The sequence below is a fragment of the Geotrypetes seraphini genome, chromosome 17 (genome assembly GCF_902459505.1).
Source record: "Geotrypetes seraphini chromosome 17, aGeoSer1.1, whole genome shotgun sequence".
Classification (NCBI taxonomy): Eukaryota; Metazoa; Chordata; class Amphibia; order Gymnophiona; family Dermophiidae; genus Geotrypetes; species Geotrypetes seraphini.
The window spans coordinates 3,398,934-3,423,438 of record NC_047100.1 but is presented as its reverse complement, the minus strand read 5'-3'; the positions used below and the strand labels follow the sequence as shown (position 1 = coordinate 3,423,438).

Genomic DNA, 24,505 nt, shown 5'->3' with positions numbered 1-24,505 from the left:
CCAAAAACTTTAATACAAAATACTGTACTGTATAAAATAAAAATATATACAGTAAAAGAAATAACCAGCACTTTACTTTTGAATAGAATGGTGGCTGGTGTGAGGGAGATGAGAGAGAGGATGATAAGCGCACTTGAACTGGGGTGAATTGGGGGAGATGCTTTTATTACGTTCAGCCGTGCTCAGCGTGAGATGCGGGCGCTTGTTAAGATTTTATTGTACTTTAAATACCCCCTAATCTGTGTTGAAGGGACTCTTTCAGCTGGACAGGAACTGTAACAACTATGTTCTGTAGAATTATATGTTGTAATACAATAACCTATTACTGTACAATGACAAATGTTTCTTCCCAAGAGAAATCAGTGTTGCTCTCTCCTTCATTTTCCCATTATTATAGAAAAAAGCCCTATAAGAGACTGACTCTCCCCCCTCCCAAAAAACACAAAACACATGCACAAATTATGCTCAAGTGCTGAAACCAAGGTTTACATATCTTGTCACAGTTATACCTGAAGGATATGGACCGGCAAGTCCACTGTTAACTGTGAATGCGATGTGGATGACTGAGTGCCGAGATGAAATGGTAAGTCTCCTTCTCCGGGAGGATCGTCCTAAAGAGAGGGACAAAACCAGTCAGGCAACTCCTCCTCATTAGAAAGCAAGGCCGAAAAGTAAACCCCACTCCACAGCAGCCCTTTAACCCTCTATCAGAACACGCCAGACTCTGATCAGCAAGGCGAGTGTCACTTTTTCACATCTGTCCTCTTATTGTCATCCATGCATTTATTTAGAAATTTCTAACCCACTTAAACCTAATCAAATAACATACAAAACATAAATAGAACAAGCTCATCTAAACTACAATTAATATCACAGCCCACTCAGTTAAAAGTCTCCATAAACAAGATCGTTTCTTTAATACCTTCTTAAATTTCTGCTTATCGGAAAGTAACCTCAATGGTCCTGTCAAATTATTCCATAATAATACACTGATGAGAGCACGAACAGTGGTTTCATGTTATATTCCATGAGGGACTGAGCCTTTTATATACAACAGGCTGTGCTAAGTCCACTTGCACATACAGAAACCAGGGTCAACAGGAACTGTACACTCTCCCTTCACATGCGACTAGTTTCCAGGATGTAGTTTGTTCTTTTAATTATACATGAAGGAAGTTGGAGCACTTTAGGGAAGGTTCCAGGGCTCACCTTCTGCAGAAAGCATGCAACTCCTGCCTACCCTCAGTTCATCTGATCCGAATGGAATTCCTAAGAGGCAGAAGTCAATACTGAGAAAAGCTGTGTTTGGACATGCTGCCACTGCCTATGAATATTACAAATTATTTTCACTTTAAAAAGATATAGGCTTACAACTTTTCTCACCTACAAAACCTCCTACAGTCACACTCGAAGCATTATGGGACTTGGTAGTGAATTTGGGGAATTCCTTAAATCCTCAAATAAAAAATTTGGACAAAGAATTAAAAGAACAAAAGGAAGAAATTTTCCAAGGATCCTGTCAACCTCTCCTAGAGAAATGGTGAAAAGATATTTTATGGAAATTTTGGAAATTCCTGAAAACTCCTTACCTCCTCTTACAATAGTGTATTACCTACCTACTAAGCCCCAATTCAAAGAAGAAGAAAGAATTGAGGAACCCCGGGAGAGGTCATTGGACATTTCGGCTATACTGGAACAATCAGATAGAGAATTGGCTGTTCCAGCTACTCTCTTGTTGTCTGTTGCTTTGGCTCCAGACAAGGATTGGATTTTAAAACTTTTCTTTAAAAATAGATCCAAAGTCTTCCTGGGGCAGCATATTCAGATTTTCCCTGATGTCTTTAGGGAGACTCAAAAAAGAAGGAAAGAATTTTTAATTCTAAAACCTGGAGTGACTCAAATAGGGGGTATTTTCTTTTTGAGATACCCATATAAATGTGTAGTTAGATATTTATCATTGAAATATATATTTACAGAGCCATCTCAACTGATTAGTTTTCTCTCCATGAAACGTCTAGAAAAAGGAATAACATAACGTCCATGGAAAGTTAGTTCCCTGCACTTTAGCCAGATAAGGATTTTTTTTCTTATTTAATTAATTTGAATTATATATGTTCTACTTTTAATTATGGATCCAATAATATTGAGGACTAGTGTGAAATCAGCTAGTTTAAATATTTCCTTGTAGTAAATGTTAATTTTGGAATTTTAGTTTAATATGTTGTTTGATCTCACTTTACTGTACAAGATGTATATGCTTGGAAATATTGTAAAACTCTATAAACAAATAATTAAAAAAAAAAAAAAAAAAGATATAGGCAGGGGATACAAACGAATTTTCACATTCTCACATCCTAATCGATGCACATCTGTCCGTGAACACCCTTTGTTGCAATGAGTGTGTGTGTGGGGCTCAGATGGTTGGTGGGAAATAACCACGTACACAACATGGGGAAGATGGCCTAAAATGGCAGCATAGCAAGGAGCCAAAGCTCTGGAACCAGTTCACTTGCATTTAATGGCCTGAACACAGCTAGTGTTGGGGAGGGAGAGGAGTAAGGAAACAGCAGGCAGAGCTGAAAAGCCTGGATTCTATCACGAAGAGGTAGCCAGCCCAGAAAGGGCCATTGGTGATCAAAACGAGCACAAAGAAGCCAGAGAGACAGAATGAAAACTGTTAAGCAGACTAATGTGCAAGGACTCAGCATAAGGAATATAGCTACAGTATGTGGCACCTTTGCTAAGCTTCTCCCCAGATGGATGAATATTAAAAACTCGTGTCCATAATTTCTCTCTTCGCCCGTCATGTTTCTAGCAGACCTCCAATCGAAGTATAGCCACGGCACAAGCAAGAGGCTGGTCCGGCATGGCACCACTCTCTCCCAACAAACCAAAGAAGCTATGAACTGCAGTTTCTGTTTTGTTCCCTCTGTGCTTGACTCTTACCTGCAATAATTGGATTTGGACGTACTGCGTTCCATTGGCTGGGTCCCTTATAGTTAAACCTCCATTTGGCACGACCACACTGCTACAGAAACGGCTGCTGGCACTAGCTCGCGAAGCGTTTGTTGGACTCACTTTATCACTTTTCCTCTGGGCTGAGTTGGATGAGCCTTAACAATACAAGTCATTCTGTCATTTCTTGGGGGGATGAGGGAACAGGCAAATGGGGGGCAATTGACTGCTCTGAACTATCTGCACCAGACTTGAATGTAGAAATCTCTCCACATTTAGCCTTTTTCTGACATAGGCTATTCTGGATGCTCTTTTAGATTCTTTAATATGTCATTTTTTTAATTTGTATTTCTTATCTTTTCACTACTTTTTATTCTTTAATTTTTTGGACTTTCTAATCATGATTAATTTAAAGGAATGTTATCCCCCCCCACCCTGTGACTCTAGGAAATGAGTTAAATGACTTGCTCAACATTCTTTTTAATAACACGATTAAAATTTTATATACATTCTTTTTTTATTCAACAATGCCTATGACAAGGCATCTTAAGTACAAAATAAATCCCTTTATTCCTCTTATTTTCTTTCCTATCAAGATACTGTACTTCTTCCCGGGTCCCTCCACCTTCTTACCTTATCATAACCTTCTATTTGTTATTTTGTCTTTTATATATTTCTATGTCATTTTTTGTAAACCACTTAGTATTACAGTGAGTGGTATATCAAAACCTTCATAAACTTGAAACTGCATCCCAGGAATGCCTTTTTGGACCAGATATATTTTGTCAACCAAGGAAGAATTATCGAGCTTAAGCCTGTGCATCTTTCTTTTCTATCCCATTTTGACAGAATCATTTCCTATATCCTTGTATTTACCAGATGGTTTCACCAGATTCAGGATATTTCCAGTTGTTAACAGAAGTTATTAAAACAAGTGCTTCCCTATTTCACAGTCTATTATAACCACTGCAAAGATGTTTGCTGGTTTGTATTGTTATTAATTTTATTAAATGAGTATATTTGTCTACTCTGCTATTAAGCTGTGTCTGGCTCATGGACCAGATGCATCCGATACTCACCTGCGCTGCTACTCCCCTTCTGCTTCTGAGTTTTAGCTAACTGAATGGCTCTGTAATCTGTTCTTGCTGAACCACTACTTTCCTAGAAGAGATGTAAAACAAATTTACTCAATAGAAGTAAATTGCAAATGTAAACATTATAGGCATATGCAACACATCAATACAAGCTAATTATCCAACATCAATAAAAACATTCTAAAACGAGAGAAAAAAGTGTTATACAGGATCAGGAGAGTGCAAATGCACTTCACCAGCAAAATCTTGCCAACAGCCAAAAACTTACAAAACTGGATCTCTTACAGTCCAAAAGGTGGTAACACCACCCAAACTCCATGGAAAAGCCATGCCCTAGGCACTTTGAGATTTCTTAATAAAGCTCTTAAAACCTAACATTGGCATGTCCCACCCTCTTATATAAGGCAACTGAACTTGATGTGTGAAAGGCAGAAGGGAAAACTGTTGAAATGACTACAAATTGCCTGTTTTAAAAAGCATTCAAGCAAATATAAATTATGTAAAATGTGTGCCCAAAATGTTAGCTGCATAACCTCCTTGAAACATGCACCTAAGATATGTACCAAATTGATTTCCACCCAAACTTTCCAGTATGCTACACCATAACCACTCTTGGAAAACATTAGGAGAACTTTTCAGCGTTTTAGAAGCATGAGAATCTGATTGGTACAAAGTGCTCTACATCCTTCATGGGAAGAGCATGTGCAAACGGGTATATGAACAAGAAAAGGGTCTGGAGATAAGCTGTAGAAAGCACTGATGTACAATGAAGAGGCTTCAGTCATCTGGTGAGAACGGACTATGGTTACTGCATACCAAGAAGGAGCTGCCAGTCAGTGTACTAAGATCCAGCTCTTGAGCACTATAGTTCCCCGCAGGGCTGGCAAAGACAAACTGTGTCACCACTTTACTTCCTTCCTGAGGACACGCAACATCTGGGCTACAGCCAAGGTTCCTCTCCACTTTAACGGGCATCAGTGCTTCCGGCACACTGCTACTTCCACTCAGGCTACTGGAAGGGGTCAAGTTGGCTGTTTCCACTGTTAAATTAGTGCTGGATGTCAACCCCTGGAGATCTTGAGTGGAACTGCGCACTGATAAAGATGCCAGAGATCCCAAGGCTTCTGCATTTACAGTCTGAACATCGTCAAGATTTAAAGTGCTCTGTTGTAGTACAGTTGTAGCTGTTCCAAGTAAGAGAGAACTGTCCAGACTGTGTGGAGCCTCACTGCTTGTGACCAGTATCAAAGGGTCAACTGTTTGTCCTAAAGAATGGTTACTGATAGAGATGTTCCCTCCAAGAGTAGAGCCCACTGAGGAAACATCTATAGTAAGTACTCCTGAGTTAACTAGCGTCATGTCAGTTGCAATCCCAGAGTTGTTCCCAGGCATGCTGGAAAACAGAGATGCAAGGTCCAAGTTGCTCAGATCATTTTGCCCAGCGCTGGTGAGTTCACTGCTTGGTGTCAGAGAACTGGTTGCTTCAAGTTGTGTTAATAGATCTGAAATTAAACACATTTGTGATTTGATTACATGTGTGACACCAAGAGCACATTGAAAAATTACTTTAAGAAGAGAGGATACAAATTGCAATTAATGCATATACTCAAACATAAACCAAGATTTTTGGTCCAAACAAAAATGGCCCAAAAATGAGGGTTTATATTTGAGTTTTCTGGTCTTCATCCCCCCCCCACCTGGATCTGTTGCAGGCCTCCCATGGACCTGCCTGAAGCCCTGGTGGTCCAGCAGTAAGCGTGTCACAGCCGACCCTACACCACCCCGCCTCCCTGATCCCTGTAGACCTTACTTTTAAAGTCCTGGTGATCTAGTGGTGAAGTGGGGCAGGAGACTGTAACGGGAACTTGCAGCAGGCATTTTTGATCATAGTTCTCGTGGGGCAGAAGCATAGGAAGATTGCTCCTACCCCACCAGAGTTTTAAAGTAAAGTCTACAGGGGTGAGGGAGGAGGGTGGGAGGCAGGGTGGTTTAGTTGGCCAGGACAAGACACAGGTAATATCACTCTTGTTCCAGCTCACTGTTGAACCACCATGGCTTCAGGCAGGCCTGTAGTTGGCATCGGGGGCTGGGTAGGAAGGTAAGGAAAGAGAGGGAAGGATGGCTGGGTGCAAGGCAGGGTACTCGAATATAACACACACCTTTTTTTCTCCGTTTTACATTTCGGTATATAAAGTAACATCACTGCTCAGTTTCCTTTAGAGCAGTCTTCTATTTCTGTTCTTGGGTTTAAAAAAAAAAAACAAACAAAAAAAACCCCACCTTCCCCATCCCTAATTATATAATTTCTTAAAAGAAAAGTTAATCAATGTTAATACCAATGTTGATGTACTTGATGTAAGTTATAAAGTGAATAAAGAATTATTTAAAAAAAAAAAAAAGTTCATAAGCCGTTAAGATGGACTTGGGAAAATCCACTAAACAGCATAAAATTTCCTTGGGATCTTGCCAGGTATTTGGGACCTGGGTTGGCCACTGTTGGAAACAGGATACTGGGAGCTTGATGGACCTTTGGTCTATCCCAGTATGGCAGCTCTTATGTTATCCAGCTTCAGAGCACACTTCTGAAATGCTATGGGATGCTTTCCTCAGCTTTTTTAACTGCTGGAAAGGGGTGCTGTCAATGTGATACTTGGAAGGCACAAAGTCTAACGATGAGCCTTTGTCTACCTGAAACATTGCATTTGCTATCTGATAGCTACATGCTTTGTTTTCAAATCTGAATTATCACCTGGTTCAAATATTTTGCTGATGGGAGCAAGTATCATGTCACGCAGCTCTTCTTTTTAATCGCCTTCCCAATATAAGTGATGTCAGCACAACCCATTAGCGTTTGGCACTGCTTACCTGAACTGAAGTTGTGCTGTTTGACCATGTGCGTTTTTATACTGTGCTTGGATGTGAACAGCTTATTACAACTGGAGATTGGACAGCGACTCTTCACTGTTTCCACATCCTGCAGGTGCTTTTTGGAGTGAATGTACAGGCTACTGCGTGCAGAAAATTTTGCACAACAACCTGAAGCAAAAGAATTAAATGGTGTCACTTGGGCAATGCTTTAATGCAAAGCACGCTCCTCCATTTCCCCCTCCTAACCAGTGTTAATTATTCATTTTAAACTGGGCATACCACATTTGCACATTGGACTTCTCACACTACTTGTTATATTAAAGCATTTTTCATCACTTTCCATAGGAAGCGGACTGACTTCTATCTATCTAACAAGTGGAATCATCAATACATTTCATTTTTTCTGAAACGTAAAAAGAGATTACCTTCTACAGGACATTCAAATGGCTTTGTGCCAAGATGGGTTATGCTGTGGCCTTTCAAATGTTCTGCCCTGGTGAAAGATTTTCCACAGCCTTCCACAGGGCATGTAAATCTTCTGTCATCTTCATGTTTCCTGGACAAAACAACCCAAGGATGTTAAGATCAGTCTCATTGCAATTACCCATTTAAAAAACATCTCACTTTAAGAGTAACAGGGATGGAACAGCTCTCTTATGAAAATTGCAAGCAGAAGAGACAAGTTTAAAAAAGCTTGAGTAGTACAGAACAATCAGTTATTTACCCCTCCAAACACCAGAACTAGGGGGCAATAATTTGTAATACACTGTACAAACCATTTAACATGGACTTTGGGATCTAAGATAGTTCACCACATACCATATATACAGTAGAATCTCAGTTATCCGGCACCCAGGGGGATTGGTTGATACCGGATAATTTGTTTTTCTGGTTGAGTGTGTTAGAAACCTTGTCTAACACTCTCAATTCCCACCCCGAAGCACCAGCACGGCAGTGGTCCTGAGCCAAAGTCCTTCTCCCTCCGCTAAGCCCCGAAGTGGCAGAAGCAGGCAGCAGTCCTGAGCTCCCTCCATCTATCTCTTCCTTATCCAAAGCACAGCAGTTAGCAGGAGGCAGCTGCAAAACATACTGCTTGTGGCCAGCCCTGGCAGGGCCTTTCCTCAGATGCATCAGAAGTGACACATTAGAGGAAAGGCCCTGCTGGGGCTGGCTGCGAGCAATCTATTTTGAGGCTACCTCCTGACCGCTGCACTTCAGGGTAAGGTAGAAAGAGTGTGAGGGAGAGAGCAAGGGAGTTTGCAGCTCAGGACCACTGCCATTGGTGCTTCAGGGGGCATTTTTTTTTTTTACACCAGCAATTTTTTTGCCGGTTGTACAGAATTTGTAGAGAGACCAATGTATAGTATAAGGAATTACTTCTAAACTTAAATTATTGTAATTCATGAACATCTTTCTGCAAATCTGTAACAAAAATAAAATTGGATCTGACATATAAATTGCAGTTTACAGAAACGGAAGAAATGGGTTTTCAGCTCAGTATCCACCATACTCCCAAACTTTGGACAGTCAATTACTGGATCACAAATAGGGAAATTAAAATAATTTCTACTCAAGTATTTTTTGGAACTCAATTTGAGAAGATGGATAGTCACCAAGATCTTTGAGAAACAAAACCTCATAAGTACACAGAGATCCTAAATCAAAATACCGAATATACTTGAATATAATCGATCAGAATATAAACCGAGGTATTTTATTTCCTCTCCATAAAGGGGGGGAAGGGTGATTGACTCAAATATAAACCAAGGTTAGAAATTTGGGTTACCATGGTGAGCCAATTCAGTAACAAGACTGATAATGAATCCCAACTTGTCAGCCCACTTACAAATCTCAGTATGGTTTCATTTCTGTGATTTGTATGCAATTCAGATTGTTTTGGGTGAAAGCACTTCCGAAAGCCAAATTCTTATCCAAACATCCAGCTACTTAAACCGCTCCTCTCAGAGATGAGATGGTAGGTTCAATAGACTACTGATGTGACCTAAGTATAGCACTTTTAAAACACTGTAAAATAATGACCCAGATAATTAGTGAGCTAAATATTTAAAAACTAAATACAATAGGCAAAGAACTTAGCTCAGTGTGCATAGGTCAACTACTCACTTTCCTAAGGCACTTGTCCTAAGGCAACCCTTTGTGGGTCTGTGTAAAAGTCATTGCATTGTTGTTACTTGAGAATAGTACATACATATATCATGCGTGCATTTATAGCATTAAGAAAAATGTTACCTTTTGTGCCTTAACAGTTTGGACATACTAGTAAAGGACCAGCCACAACCAGTGAAGTCACACACAAATGGCCTTTCACCTGACAAACAAGAAAAAAAAAACTTAGAGCTGCAGCAATCAGCAGATCAAATAGGCACATATACAAGACACTAACCCTAGGTGCTCTCATTTCCTCTCTGTGCCTGTACCAAGCAAACTTGAACTCTGCCACTCTGGTTCCTACCACTTCTGTATAAAGCACAGTCCACATTGTGGAAAAGTATTCTCCCTCATCCCTTTTGAGTCACCTCCACTCAAGATTCACAGAATGAATGCCTTGAATTTTAGATAAGATGAATCAAATAAATATACATATACAGTATATTCAGAGGCAGAAAAAGGCCGCAGCGAAAGTTAGGATTCATAGAGAGAGGTATGGCCAGTAGGAAAAAGGAGGTATTGATGCCCCTGTATAAGACTCTGGCGAGACCTCATTTAGAATATTGTGTACAATTCTGGAGGCCACACCTTCAAAAAGATGCAAACAGGATAGAGTCGGTCCAGAGGAAGGCTACTAAAATGGTTGGTGGTCTTCATCATAAGGTGTACAGGGACAAAGATCTCAGCTTGTATATTTTGGAGGAAAAATGGGAGAAGTAAGATACAATAGAGATGTTTAAATAAATAATTCAAAAATGTCACTCACCAGCAGACCTCTCCAAGATCTAACATTAAGATCAAAATCAGGTGGAGAAAAAGCCTCAAAAAATATTATCACGCAGCAATCCTTGATGATTTGCAGCTGGCGTTCTTATTGTCACTGGCAAAAAACTCACACCTGCAGCGCACTGTTAAAAATCTAGAGGGGAAAACCCACTAACGTGCACAGTAATTTTAGCTTTAAGTTATAAAGATTCAAAATACAAAAAAGGCAGAAAAAACAAGCAAAATAACACTTAGCTCTGGCGCCAGAGAGATCCGCCGGTACTAGATGAACTTCTTTTCAACAGCATTCATAAGCCTCTCACATAAAGTAAACGATCCACGTCAGAACCAGAAACACCTCCAACAAGCACATTTGGTTTCTTTAGGGATTCTCAAAGCAGCTACTAATCAGCATTCAACAGCAAAGCATGCACAATGGCACAGGAAACCAGGGAATTGAAGTAGCAGGCAAAGGACTTACTTACGGATATTTCATTTCCGGTATAGAATCAGCCATTAGTAAAAAGCACATCACTTGATTTTTTGATTTAATCCTAGTGGCCATATAGTGTTTTGAAAAAATATCCACCTCTGTTCACATTGATGTAAGTTTGTTCTTATATTCCTTTTTTCTGTGCAAGGGATATGTTCAAGTAAAACACATTTAAACTCTGAAAATAAATGCTTTTCTTTGACACAGTGTCTAGTTAACAAGTCCACCTCTCATGTTATTGGAATGTCCGAAGCTGGAAACTTACTGGAATGGGGTGTTGGAATTTCTGGCTCGGGTTGAGCAGCTGCCTTTTCAGTGGTCCTACCTACTTATTCTACTGGGGTGTGAGGGAGAGGTGCTTGACCAGGGCCTTAGCTCGGAGCACTGGCGTTTTCTATACACCGCTCTTTTGGTGGCTAAACGTGGAGTGCTCCGTCTCTGGATGGATGTCAATGCCCCCGAGGTGCTGGTTTGGAAGCATTCCTTACTCGAGGTGGCTCGCTGGGAACTCCGCGTTCATCCAGAGCCGCTTTCAGCATCCCGGCGCCTGTACCGTTCTCTATGGGATGCCACTATATTGGAAGTTGGCTCTTTGTGAGTGACTGTGCATGTCTTGCCCACACTCATTTTCACTGAACTGGGGGAGTGGGGGGGGGGTATATATCTGGTTACTTTGCTGGATTGGATGGTCGATGGTATGTGATTGTGTGGATTGGTGCGGCTGGGGTGTGATTGGTGTACGGTGTGTATGAGCTGGATGACTATTGGGGTTTCTTTCTATGTACTTAATTTGGGGATTCTGTTCATTGTAAAACGTTGACTTGTGCTGCTCGGCCTGTGTGTATCATATGCCTCTTGCTTATGCGGACTGAGTTGGGGTGGCTTTTGTTTGTCTTGCCCTCTTCGGGGCCTGGCGGGGTTGACTTTCCCCCTCATTTATGGGGGGGCTCCCCTGTATGACTTGATTCGCTGTTTTGTACACTCCCAATCCTATCTGTAATGCAATGTTTTTTCTTGGCTGTGCAGTGCTTTTCAGTTTAATAAAAACTATTTCAAACAAAAAAAAAAAAACAAGTCCACCTCTTTCTTGTTCTGGAAGTAAGTCCTTTGCCTGCTACTTTAATCCCCTGGTTTCCTGTGCCGTTGTGCATGCTTTGCTTGTGAATGCTGATTTGAGAATCCTTGGCTCTTAGAAGCTGCTTTGAGAATCCCTGTGGTGGGTGTTTATAGTCAAGTGCCCTGCCTTACACTCAGCCCTCCTTTCCTCTCTTTCCTTCTGTTCCTACCCAGCCCACAATGCCCACCTGAAGCCCTGGTAGTCCTGTCTCAGCCTATTCTAAACTATCCTGACCCTTGCAGAACTTACCTTTAAAGTCCTCAAAGCAGACATTTTTGATCACGGCTCTCATGGAGCAGGAGCGTAGGAAGATCACTCCTGCCCCACTTCACCATTAGACCACCAGGGCTTTAAAGATAAGGTCTGCAGGAATCAGGGAGGTGGAATAGTTTAGAGTTGGCCGGGACAGCACTCAGGAAGGATCACTTCTGTCACAGCTCACTGCTGGATCACCAGGGCTGCAGGCAGGCCCACCGGAGGCCTGTAACAGGTCTGGGTAGGGATGGAAGGTTATATTTGCATATACTGTATATGGTAATAAACCTGCATTATACTCAGCTTCTGCAGCAAATACATTTTTTTCAAAAGCTCTCGGCATGCACTTAAAATAGCTCTGAAATAAGACCCATACCTGTATGGCTTCTCAAATGAACTTTCAGCCGGCACGCTTTATCATATTGTTTATTGCATCCTGGAAAAGAGCAGGAAAAAGGTTCTTGCTCTCTGAAATGAGCTCGATTATGTGAAAATAGTGCACTCACTGTGATAAAGGTTTTCTCACAACCTGCAAAAAAAAAAAAAAAAGAAATGATGAACAAAAAAAATAAGTATCCCTCAATTTTTCATAGAATAAAATGAAGGGGGATAAGGGTAAGGGGGAAAGATAAGGGGTTAAGGGGGATATAGGTAAAATAGATTAGTTATATAGAAATATATTTTGGAGGAACAATAAAATATATATGCAAATGTTTTTTTATGAATTTAACTGTAATGAATATTTCTTTGTATCATATTATTGTATATTTATTTGATTCCTTCAATAAAATGTTATAACATAAAACCTGAAGATGAAGTTAGTAAAACTATACCCATTATAAATGCTTGCATTTCAACTACTAGATACTATTTGTGCAAGAGATAACAGAACCAACAGAAACTTGGCAGCGTGAAGTCTGTGGGAAAGACGTTAACAATGTGTACACATCACTGCTGCGCTGCTGGCCATTACTCCAAGCATTACAATTTAAAAAAAAAAAAAAAAGTTATATCTGGGATTGGGGGACTGAAAGGCCAAGGGAGATTGCTGGTTTGCCAGTTGTGGAGGGAATGGGAAGCAAATGCACAGGACTATTGGGGGAGAAAGAGAAGACATGTTGGATGGGAGGAATAAGGAGAAATGGTAGAACATCCAAGGGAGAAAGAGATTTGCTGGACTGGGGAGGAAGGCTTGTTGAAAAGAAATAACATTCTAAGGCGGGAGAAGACAAATTAAGCATTCAAGGGGGCTGGAGGGATTTCCTCGAGCTAGGACCACGTCTGGAGGGTCTCTGCGCCTGTGCAGATGTCGCATGCATGTGATGTCATCATGTCAATTCGTACCGGGGAACTGGCAGCTGTAGGGCCTCTGCGGCTCCAGGTGGCTGCGCTGGTGGGCGGCGAGGCGCGCGGCGCTGGGGAAACGCTCCCCGCACGCCTCGCACTTGGCGCCGCTCTCGGCCTCGTGCAGCCGCGCGTGCGCCTTGAGGTTGTAGACGGTGCTGAAGCTCTTGGCGCAGCCGGGCGCCTGGCACGCGAAGGGACGCCGCTTGTCGTGCGACTGCAGGTGGCGCTTCAGCTTGTAGGAGGTGGCGAAGGCCCAGGCGCAGCCCTCGCGCGCGCACTTGAAGGGGCGCGGGGCGCGCGCGTGCGACAGCAGGTGCAGCTTCAGCTGGTGCTTGCGCACGAAGGCGCAGGCGCACTCGGGGCAGCGGTGGAGCAGCAGCACCCCTCCGCCGCCGCGACGGGCCCCCGGCGGCTCGCTCAGGAGGAAGTTGGCCAGCTGGCCCTCCAGCGAGTCGCTCAGCAGGACGGCCGGCTCCCGGGGCTGCGGCTCGGCCTCGGCCGGCTTCGGGCTCCGGGCCTCGGGCGGCTCCGGCCCTCCTCCGTCGGCCGCCTCGCGCACCACGTTGATGAGCACCAGGAAGGTGTCGGGCGCCGGGGGCGGCTCCGGGACGCTGGCGCCGCCATCTTGGATTCCTTCCCCCCCGGCCGGCGCCGCCGTCAGCCCCTGCGTGTCCATCTTGGAATCCCTGTAGCAGGGGGGGGAGGGGCGCCGGCCTCGCGTCATCGCGTCGCGTCCGCCCGACGCCACGCGGGCCTTTCGAAGGTCAGCGCCCAGTGACGTCACGGACGTCGTCACGCTGCCCCGGGCGGGAGGCTGACGCAAAGGGTCATGCAGTGGAGGTTACACCCTTCTTGCATTGACTGGGATGACGTTCAGAGCCATCAACTGTCCTAATGCAGAGTGTGACAATTGTTTTTAACAAAGATCCTCTGGCACAACAGCTGAAGCTTAGCTTGTAAATAGCTTATTTATTCATTTAAGCATTTATAACCTAAGTGGTTTACATTCAGGTTCTGGCTGGCCCAGTGGGCTCACACTCTGTCTAATGGATCTGGGGGACAAATGGAGGATTAAGTGACTTGCCCAGGGGCAGCAGGAGATGTGAGGCTGGAGCTCTTAACGACTGTGCCACACACGCCCCTAGTTCAATGCAACACATGACGTGCCAGTTGCAGAAGCGTTTTCCTTTCATGATAAAATAAAACATTTCCAATGACCAAATCTTGCATTACAGCAGCAAAGCCCCAGAACACTATCGTAAAGTGATGGGGAAGAGAAGTTATGTTTCTGCGAGAGCATATCGCCAACATTCAGGGCTTTCATCCCCCCATTCTTTGGGCACTGTTTTCCTACTGTGCTGCTGAAAATTCATAGATAAGGTGCTTAAATGTTTTATGACTGCCAGTCTTAGCAGGTACACAGAGTGGAGAGATAAAGTGACTGCCACGGCACAAGTTAGGTCATTCAGGATTTGAATCCTGGACTCCCTGGTTCTCTGTCCATTGCTGTGACTACAAGACCACTCCTGCCACCGAGTTGGCACTGCACTTATGTAGAAATATCAACTTAAATGCAGAGTAAGTAAACAGGTCTTATGAGGGGAGTTTACATTATTTAATGTATATGAAATCATATTAACATGCATTATTACATTAACTCAGTGCAGTAAATAGAACCCTTACAATGTAAGCTGTTTGGAGGAGATATGTAATCATCATTATCTATATGGACAGTAATTATTATTATTTGTGGGCCTCTATAATATAAACACAAAAACTGTTTCTTCAGTCATTCCAGGATACCACATCCACTGAAAACGATTCACAAAAAAGATAGGCAAAAGGAGGGGGAGGACACTGTGTGTCACAGGGGGGCAAGGAGAAAAAGACAGTAGCAGCTTGGTGCTGCTTAGAGGACCACACACTGAAACATCTGGTGACTCATCAGTAACCATGCAGGGCCTTCTCCAAAATGTTTGAATCCTCTACAAGATGTGGTAGAGTCACTATCAAGTTGTCAGTTTCATCCATTGTCCTGCAAATTGTTTCATAAGCATGGGTGTTACCAGACCAGCAGCGCCTTGCTACCTGTTGACAGAGCAAGAAAGAGTTGAGCTGCATAGTTCTACATATTCATGAACTTGTGTGCTGGAAGTTGAAAAAAACCAAAAATTTTAAACACAATTCAAATTGCCAAAACAAGAAAATTTTATTTTGCATTTTTCTGACTGCATACTGAAGTTTGCTTTCACTGTTATGTTAAATAATTAAAAACTTCTTTAAATGCCCCCTTTACAAATGATCATGTTGAATTCCTGAGGAGATCTCAGTATGAAAGTTTCTGATCAGATTCATAATGGTAAAAGGCACAGTATATGTATATGCAGGAGACAGGTGTGTATGCGGTATAACAAATGATAATAAACAAAACATATGTTGTATTTATAAAATATGAAATACCACACAAATAATCTCAGTCGGGATGGCAGCGAGCAAGAAGTTGGGGAGACTTCTTTGAGAACGCCAACAGGCAAAACAAGTTGGAGAGACATGTCCTACCCAAGTCACTACAAAGTACTTCTAAAATATTTCTAAGATTAAGCATTTAATATAGCTTCCATAAGCATTTATAAGTTCTAAAAAATATTGCTAGATCAAGTGAAGATTTTATGGCCGGCCACGGCGGTATTAGCTCTCATGCGAATTCTAAGAGTGCTGGAGCTAATACTGCCACGGCCGGCGATAAAAAAAGCCTAATGCGGCTTCGTAAAAGGGGGGGGGGGGGGGTTAATATTTATGGCATCATCGGAGGCTGCTAGGAAGCTTGGAAAAGACCATGGTGAGCCGTTCTGATAATCATGCGGTAAAATACTAAATCGGCTGGAGCTGGTTTAGCGACCATCGTTAAAGGCAGGGTAAGTTTTGAGAATCTGGCCCTCAGCTATTAGATTTAATTTCATGGGAACATGCAAATTTCAGTTCAAGGGATTTTCCCAGTTAACTACCTAGTTATATAGCTAAATCCAAAATGAACTGAAAAATGTGAATAAAAATCAGAGGAAAATAAAATAACCCCCCCCCAAAAAAAAAAACAAAAAACCCCATAAATGTTTTGCCTGTGCCAGTGCTGGCAGGTTGCTATTCTGAGGAATAGTGCTTGATATCCAGTGCTAATGAGATTACATCATGCAGGTCATGTACCATACCGTGCAGCAGATTTATACTTACTCCATTGGACACATCCCAGCTAAGCATCATCTTAGCTCGTTTCTGTGCCTCTTTGGATCCATCCAGTACAAGGCCAAATCCTCCATTTATAACTTCACCCCTTAAAGATTAAACACATCTTTTCAGCCGTTTGTTCTAACAATATGTTCCAACCCAATCTATATAAATGTGATATGGTGAACTGGGGTTCCCTATAAATGGCTCTGGAAATTGGATATAGCACAAGGTCCAATAATATTTATACTTTACAGGAAGAGAGTTATCAGTTTTGGAAGCAAAGCCCGATGAGTATCCTTGTGTCTGTCAGTCAGGCTGCAGAGCTAGAAAAAAAAAATACTAGCTGGGTTTATTTGGCAGACGCAAGGATACTAGCTGGGTTTAGTTGGCAGACTGTAAGTGCTGTAATAACCACATGTCCCAGTGGAAACTTAGGTGCTTTTGCACAGTAGCTGGACATGTCTGGCAGCCTACATGGAGGCTATAGGAGGTTGTACCATAGTATGTTACATCAAATGAAGATGATATGGCCATCTACTCTACCCAGTAAGGGAGTTAGGGTTGCAATTCCCTCATGTCTTCATTTAGAGCTGTGACCACTGTTTCCTCTAAGCTGAGTGAGAGTCCTGCCAGTGGAGGGCGTTGTTTCACTATCACATTTTCAATAGTAAGGGACAGGCAAGCTCTGCAGAACTTCAGAGAACCTGCTTATCCCTAGCAAATGAAAACAACATTGAAGTACCACCCCCCCCCCCACTGGCAGCAATGCAGTTGGGAGGACTCCCGTTCAGTTTAGAGAAAACAGTGTTTGTTACCCCCTTATGCCTCATTGAGGGTTGTAACCGCTGGAAGAGGCATGGGGAGATGAGAATGGACCTTCTGATACTAAGGGGAAAGTGTTTCACTCACCAGCCTACACCACCACCATTGTGTAGGGAAACCCAGGTGGCTCCTCGAAATGCATCACCCACAAAGTTCTGCACTGCCATGTCTGAAAAGAAGCCAACAACATATCTATATGTTAGGATTAATAGTTTATGGGTTTAAAGCTAGGGTTACCATATTTTTCTCCAGGAAACCCCGGACATTGACCCCACCCTGTTCCTCCTCCAGCCTCACCCTGTTCTACCCAGCCCTGCCCAATCCCACCGTCATCCCCGTCCCCAGCCTTGTCCCCACAAAGCCTCTCTTCCGGAAGAGCTCCAGCCACGTTTGGCGGGCCCAGAGATTGTGCAGATGTGAGTGACATCATCTACTCATGCTCAGAGCCTCTCCAAATGCAGATGGAGCTCGTCGGGGCTTTGAAAACCCAGACAAATGCCGGGTTTTGGAAAGTCCATCCGGGAGCCCAGACATGTCCGGGTTTTCCCAGACATCTGGTAACTATGTTTTGCCAACCTGCACATAAAGCAGATCCATCATAAATGTTGGATGTCTCTCTGTAGGGGCTGTCTGTCCCACTGACATCATGGTGATCTCTACTAATGACCACTGGTGCCTGCAAAAGCCAAAAAGAATAGATGCCAAAAAGAAACTCCAGTCTGCAGAGCTAGTATCAGTGCATATTAAGGGACAATAACTATCTCATAAGGCTCAAGAAAATCTTGCTTTGCCCATGTGCAGGGTGATCCCATGGAGAAAAATTTGAGAGGAACTTTAAAACACTTGGACAGAATGTTGTAAAGTCTCCACAGTGGTTATCTCAGCTCTGCTTTCTTGCTTACAGGATTTATGAATTTTAACCACAACACTTTACCCAAAATTTCAGAAAAACAAGACATATTGTAGGGATTGTGTTACGCTTTTTTTCTTCCCATGATGCATGCTACCAAAATTCCAATTTTTTATTTGGTAGTTAAAAACACACCAGAACCCTAAAAACTGCAGGGTGAGAGCCTCATATTACCTTCAAAGGTACATCAAGATGTGAGGCCACCTCCTGTGATCTTCCCTTCACTTTCTGTTTTCCAGTTTGGGAAGTAGCTGCAGTTACAAGCACCTTACCTTAATCCTGCCATCAGTGATTGCCTGGTTAATGGCCACAGCAATAGCCACACGACCTTTCTGGTCAGAATACAAAATTCGAGCTTGGGATCCGACCACCTACAAAAAAAGTCAGAGAGGAAAGAGCTGTACACTGGCTTGCTTTAGGAAGTAATATTTTTCTTTACAATTTGCAAATGCAGTGAGTAACTAGGCTATATCTGGTTCAAACAGCAGCCCCATTTAACGTGAGCAATTTTAAAATGTGATACAAAAACGCCTCAACGCCGCCCCTTCCCCCCCCCCCCCAGATCACAAATCTTTCATCCATATTTTTCAATGTAAAATCCTGGATGCATGGCTGTGCCCCTTTCTGCCCCAGCCCTGCCTTCTTCTGCCTCCAGCCCCACCCCTTATTGGCTCTAGTTCCAGCCCCGCCCCAGAAACTTTGTTTTTTCATTTCTGACCTCCAGGCCGCATCCGAGGGCCTCCGAGCATGCGCGGACGTATGTGACATCGGCTATGCATGCTCAGAGGCCCTCCAGACATGGCCAGAGCTTTCCAAAACCCAGATAAACTGCTAGGTTTTGGAAAGTCCATCCGTGCACCAGGATAGTCCTCTAAAAAGAGGACATGTCCAGGTTTTCCTGGACGTCTGGTAATCCTACATGAAAATGTTCTAAGGAGAAGCAATAGAGAGAAATGAGAGAACATTTAGAAATCAAAACTAAATTGATACTATAACCTTTACCCATCCTTTCCGGCATCTTGTAAAAATGAGTTTTAAACATGTGGAGGGCACTGTTCCTTCTAAACTGAGTTTGTACCTCACACAGACTCCATCTATCAAAGAAACCCATGTACTTTCAGAAGAGCACGCAGCCAGATAATTGTCATTTCTGTGTGCCTACACTGCCTAAGGCAGCTTCCTTCTAAAACGACCCCCCTTCATGTCTGTACAGTTACCAGATTGTGTTTTCCAGCTTCACGGATCCAGCGAATGTTGTCATGATACTGTTGCTTCACTGAAACAGCCACTGCAAACCAACAACACAGAATGGAGCAGAAGACTCTCAACCTTTGAAATGCATCAATTGTGAGGACATAGCCAAAAAAAGAGATTCTTAAGTGCAATCAGAACTGAATACATGAATGTATCCATTTCTTTTCCTCATCCATCACATTAAAGCATGAGGATATTATATTCTAATCTTGGGAAGATTGAAATAGCCAGGTGAGAAGAAACATGAGCAACAGTCATCCTGACCAAGATGAAAGCTAGCTCCTTCACAGCTGTCCACAAAGGACCCTTGAGCGTTGAGCCAATCTTGCATTCCCCACCTACCCTCATATGTATGGAGAAATTAGGTAGTGCCTCTGCTTCATCATTAGTGCAGAGAGGACATATGTATTAAGCATTTTCCTCAAACAAGGGCAGAGCAATTTTGAAAAGTCATTTACCTGAATAAAAGGGCTTTTTAAATCACCCACCCTTCTTGCCACTGAAAGCCTTCTCGGGTACAGGAAACGCAACTGGTGTTTTCAAAACTAAATGCCTCATTTTTAAAGGAAAAAGAATCTACAGATAAAAAGGAGATGTACCGTAAGTCTCCTTACACAATTTTCAAAAAGAAAGCATGAATGTCCTTTCTGAGAACTGGTGCATAGTCTGTGAGGAAAAGTACCAGCAAAAATTAACTGCAAACATCTGAAAATTGCTTCCGGAAAGCAAGATAAAAAGGTGGTTTCTGCTCTGGCACTAAGGTCTGGGATTTTGTAAACATGCTCCTTGGATGAGGAACTGATAACACGAGGCCACCTTTTCCTCTGAGCTTTGTGGCATCCCTTCTGCTCTGTTCACAGACAGAATTTGGGGTTCAAAGCCTGCAGGAAATCACTGGGATTCTTTCCCTGCTTGTACTGGACTCAACTCTACCAACATTGTTTTAAAGAAACCTCTTCCAAAATATGAAAGAAAACAATAAGAGGATTGAAAGAAGAGAAAACAATGCAGAGAATCAAAGACTTTAGAAGCAGGAAGCAAGGCAAATACTTTGTATTTTTCTTATCGGTCTTGTACCACATGAATTTTCCAAGCTCTTCATTATAACAAGTGGGTTTATGAAACTGCCGTAAATTTATCTCACCCAGTAGCTTAGTAGGGGGGAGGGGCGGTCCACCTCGGGCGCGGTCTTCCTCAGGGCGCTGGCACCCCTCCTGCTCTCTGCCCCCTTCTTCCCTACCGCACACAAGCACCCACGCCCCTTCCCTTCTCCCCCATATCTTTGGCGCTCTCTCTGACATCACTACCGGGACATGTGCTGAAGCCGACGCGAGCAGTCAGTTTGTGGCTGCTCGCGCTGAAAGTAAAAAGGTACGGGGAAGGTGTGCACGCGTGTGGTGGAGTGTTCCCTCTAAGCTGAGCAGGTGTCCTCCAGCTGCATTGCTACCACTAGGGGGTGGAATATTTTCAGTCGCTAAGGACAGGTATGTTCCCTGGAGTCCTGCAGAACTTGCCTGTCCCTCACAATTGAAAAATGTGACAGTAAAACAGCACCCTCTATTGGTGAGACTGTGGGTGGAGGACTCCTGCTCAGCTTAGAGGGAACAGTGGCGGCGCGGCGGGCCGGCGGCCCGGGGGGCAGCCTGGGGAGGCGGGAGTTGGGGCGCCATTCACCTCCGCTACGCCACTGATTTCACCTTTGGACTTTATGGAACATGACACTGAACCCTCTCAAAGAGTCCAGATGTTCTTCTGGATATCTATTTTCTTATCTCAAATGGAGTTTTTGAATCAAGACACAATCCTACCTTCCTTTTTAAGAATGTCTTCCAGTTCCGCAGTGGCAATTAAATCTGTGGTGGCCAAGTCTTGTGGGTCACCAGAGGTACAGACCCAGCGGAACGGTCCAAATCCAAGGGAAAAAATGTCCCTAGAAGTCAAACATACATTTAATGAAGGAACGTTTGAAATTGTTACTTCATATACATATGACGACACTTAGCATTGCTTTTCTTTCGTTAGCTGAGAGAAGAAGCAGCCAAAATACTTTTAGGACATGTGAGCTATATTTAATAAAAGGAAATTCTTTTCAGATAATGGCAAAAGAACCTCAAGTGTTCACATCCAACTGAAAATGGAATATGTCCAAACAGAAGGACTTCAAGTGAACTATCACATTTCTTTTTCACTCATTTCTAATTTAATTAGCTGATTAAAATGTTCCAAACAGTAAAGCCACCTATCAAATATTGCACCTGGAAAAATACGTATCACCGGATAGGCGGCACAACGCATAGAATAAGTAGCGTTTATCCGGAACCCAGGGCAACTTGTAGCTTTGTAAAATAGTAAATACAATAATACTCACCTTTGCTTTTGCTACAAGTTGCCCTGGGTTCCGGATAAACGCTACTTATTCTATCCGCTCTTACCACAACCTCTGGCAACGCGTTCCAGAGCTTAACTATTCTCCGAGTGAAAAAATATTTCCTCCTATTGGTTTTAAAAGTATTTCCCTGTAACTTCATCGAGTCCCCTAGTGAAAAATCGATCTACTTGTACCCGTTCTACTCCACTCAGGATTTTGTAGAGTGAATCACGCACACAAACACACAAAAAAATATACTTTAATCATTTAAATCGATGGTTCCCAGCCCTGTCCTGGAGGACCACCAGCCAGTGAGGTTTTCAGGACAGCCCTAATGAATATGCATGAAAGAGATCTGCATGTAATGAAGATGATAGGAGTGCACATCTGCCCCATGCATATTCCCTAGGGCTATCCCGAAAACCCGACTGGGGCAGATGTGCACTCCTATCATCTTCATTACATGCAGATCTCTTTCATGCATATTCATTAGGGCTGTCCTGAAAACCTCACTGGCTGGTGGTCCTCCAGGACAGGGCTGGGAACCATCGATTTAAATGATTAAAGTATATTTTTTTGTGTGTTTGTGTGCTTTAAAACTTATTTATGCTTTATTATGTACGCTGCCAAGAACTATGGCTTATACATATTTTAAATAAATAAATGTCTGAGAACACAGCTTGGACTGTGTCTCCTATGTGGGAGAAGCATATAGGATAGGATTGCCAGATTTCCTCTATTAAGAAAAGAGGACACCTGGTCCCGCCCCCGCCCCATACAAACCTCTATGAACTCAGGGCTGCGTCTGGACATCGACACAATGACATCACATGCATGCATGCGTATGATGTTATGGTGTTGACGTCCGCACATGTGCAGCCCTGGAAACTTCCAAAAACTGGACAGATTGCTGGGTTTTGGAAATCCCTCTGGGCACCAGGACAGTCCTCTAAAAAAAGGACATGTCTGGTAAGCCTGATATAGGATCTCTAAGGGAGAGTCTACCTTCATTTTCGATGGTTTCACTCTTCCCTGTGTCCAGAGCCCAGTATTTACCCCATTATGTGCTGCACATAGGAAGGATAACGAAACTCCATATTCTTGGCACCTTTCTTTTCCACATCAGCGCCTGCAAAGTAAACAAGGATAACTAGAAAACTTTGAGGTTCATAATTACCTAAGAACTTCTACACTGCCTCCCTCCCCCCATCTTGTTTCAGGAAGGGTAGGACCAAGCAGGCCTTGAGCCTGTACTGGAACAAGCATTGTGCTGGCAAGCTGATTGGCATGCCGGTGCCACTGCAAAGATAGGGTTGCTCTGGATCCATGGCCCACCCAGTTCCGTCTGTGTCACACCCCAGATGGCATTTGTGCATGTGTGGATGCGACACAATGACATCACTGCATTGCGTCCGCCCCTTCCTGGCGCGATTTTGACAGGAAGCTTTTCAAAACCCGGACAATGTGCCATACGTGTCATACGGGTTCTTTGAAGCAGCTCGACAGTGAAACACATCGAACCCAGAACCTGTTTAAAGATCTTTTCAGATAAGTTCATGTAGTTCACACTATTTTTCACCATCAATTTGTTTGAAGTTTAAAAGTATTCATATATGAAAAAGTGCTATGATTACAGGCGGAATTAACAGCCATTCAATTGTCCGGGCTTGTCCCGGGTCTGAAACCTAAATAATCTCTGAGCCCACCAAAAAAAGTTAAGTTATGTCGTATATATCCATTGGATCTACACTTTAGAAGCCACTTTTTCTGTGTAGTTACTTTTGCTTATTTAGAAGCCTATTTTTCTAGATTTTTGTGTTCCCCTTTTGGACATTTGATTATGAAGACTTTTATGGATCCTTTTTTTTTTATCTTTGTAAACCGCCTTGAACTTTGATTTTTATTAAACTTGAAACGTGAAACACGTTGCGGCTGGTGCGTTTTCCTACCTTAGAGAAAGCAAACACATCCACTCACCAGCTCTCTTGGCCTCTAGAAGGAAAGCATTGCCGTAATCCCAGAAAAACATGCCTTTCTCTGCCAGTCTGTTTATGGCTGCTATCTGCCGTCTCAAACTGGGATATAGGGAGAAAGGAAAGAGTGGAGGAGAAACGATGTTACTCTTCAGAAATCATCTGATCTCTCAAAACGTCTGCTTGGTGTCCTTTAAAGACCTCTGGAATAACTGTGTGGCATCATAGCTTTTTTTAAAAAATGCATTGGCCGCACTTGGCTCTGTTTGGTTCGGGGGTTCCCTTGCATTGTCTTGGCTGTGTTTCCTTTATGATGCTTCATCTCAGTGGTGCAGCAGGGGGGAAGGGCGAGGGAGGTGGTTCCCCACCTCCTCTTCCCCTCGCCACACGTGCACTCCCTTCCCTTGCCCCGTACCTCTAGTTGCTCATGCCTCCTCCAAAAATAACGCACAGGTTACCACTTGCTAAAAAAGGCAAAATACGTGACCACCTGCTCTCGTACACAAACCCCACATTAAGGGCTCCCTTCACAAAGACACGGTCATGGTCCCCAGTGGAATGCAATGGGTTTCCCTGCATTTGCCACACAGGAATCGCTACCGTGGCTTTGTAAAAGGAGCCCTAAGGGTTCCCCCTCGAGTTAGTTGTTCAAAAAGATTGACATCCTGCACTGTCAAAAAATCTAGTGGCTCAAAATTCACTGGTGGTGGCTAGATTAGACCCAGATAGCTCCTACTGATGAGTTGACCAAATCCTGGCACCCAGAATTGATATAGCCACACCCATCTGCTCCTTCTCTGCCCCCTCTTGCCGTGTGTCTACACCCCTTCCCTACCCTCGTACCTCTTTAACGTTCCCGGAGCAAACAGCAATCCCAAGCTGCTGCTGCT

At 43.2% G+C, this 24,505-nt stretch overlaps 2 protein-coding genes across 6 annotated transcripts in view; both read right to left on the bottom strand.

Annotated features, from left to right (window-relative positions):
- Nucleotides 1–13,845, bottom strand: part of ZXDC (ZXD family zinc finger C) — a 50,186-nt gene extending 36,341 nt beyond the window's left edge. Inside the window, exons 1-9 of one of the 5 annotated variants that reach the window (XR_004537323.1) lie at nucleotides 13,061–13,837; nucleotides 12,093–12,245; nucleotides 9,168–9,246; nucleotides 7,343–7,473; nucleotides 6,915–7,085; nucleotides 4,866–5,551; nucleotides 4,035–4,116; nucleotides 2,947–3,113; nucleotides 510–611 (exon numbers count right to left, since the gene is read on the bottom strand). Coding sequence is in view for 3 of the 5 variants with exons in the window: in XM_033925811.1 (XP_033781702.1) it covers nucleotides 510–611; nucleotides 2,947–3,113; nucleotides 4,035–4,116; nucleotides 4,866–5,551; nucleotides 6,915–7,085; nucleotides 7,343–7,473; nucleotides 9,168–9,246; nucleotides 12,093–12,245; nucleotides 13,061–13,787 (2,298 nt within the window). In the remaining 2 variants the exon portion in view is untranslated. Of the gene's footprint in view, nucleotides 1–509; nucleotides 612–2,946; nucleotides 3,114–4,034; nucleotides 4,117–4,612; nucleotides 5,552–6,914; nucleotides 7,086–7,342; nucleotides 7,474–9,167; nucleotides 9,247–12,092; nucleotides 12,246–12,549; nucleotides 12,697–13,060 lie in introns of those variants that run through there. The other 4 variants (XM_033925811.1, XM_033925810.1, XM_033925812.1 and 1 more) reach the window with 4 other exon arrangements.
- A 161-nt stretch (nucleotides 13,846–14,006) lies between these two features.
- The window catches only part of UROC1 (urocanate hydratase 1), a 31,972-nt gene continuing 21,473 nt past the window's right edge, over nucleotides 14,007–24,505 (bottom strand). Inside the window, exons 12-20 of the mRNA XM_033925814.1 lie at nucleotides 23,620–23,717; nucleotides 22,699–22,771; nucleotides 21,083–21,204; nucleotides 19,238–19,308; nucleotides 18,293–18,391; nucleotides 17,687–17,786; nucleotides 17,198–17,279; nucleotides 16,292–16,391; nucleotides 14,007–15,151 (exon numbers count right to left, since the gene is read on the bottom strand). Of these exons, the coding sequence (XP_033781705.1) occupies nucleotides 15,008–15,151; nucleotides 16,292–16,391; nucleotides 17,198–17,279; nucleotides 17,687–17,786; nucleotides 18,293–18,391; nucleotides 19,238–19,308; nucleotides 21,083–21,204; nucleotides 22,699–22,771; nucleotides 23,620–23,717 (889 nt within the window). The 3' untranslated portion in view covers nucleotides 14,007–15,007. The remainder of the gene's footprint in view (nucleotides 15,152–16,291; nucleotides 16,392–17,197; nucleotides 17,280–17,686; nucleotides 17,787–18,292; nucleotides 18,392–19,237; nucleotides 19,309–21,082; nucleotides 21,205–22,698; nucleotides 22,772–23,619; nucleotides 23,718–24,505) is intronic.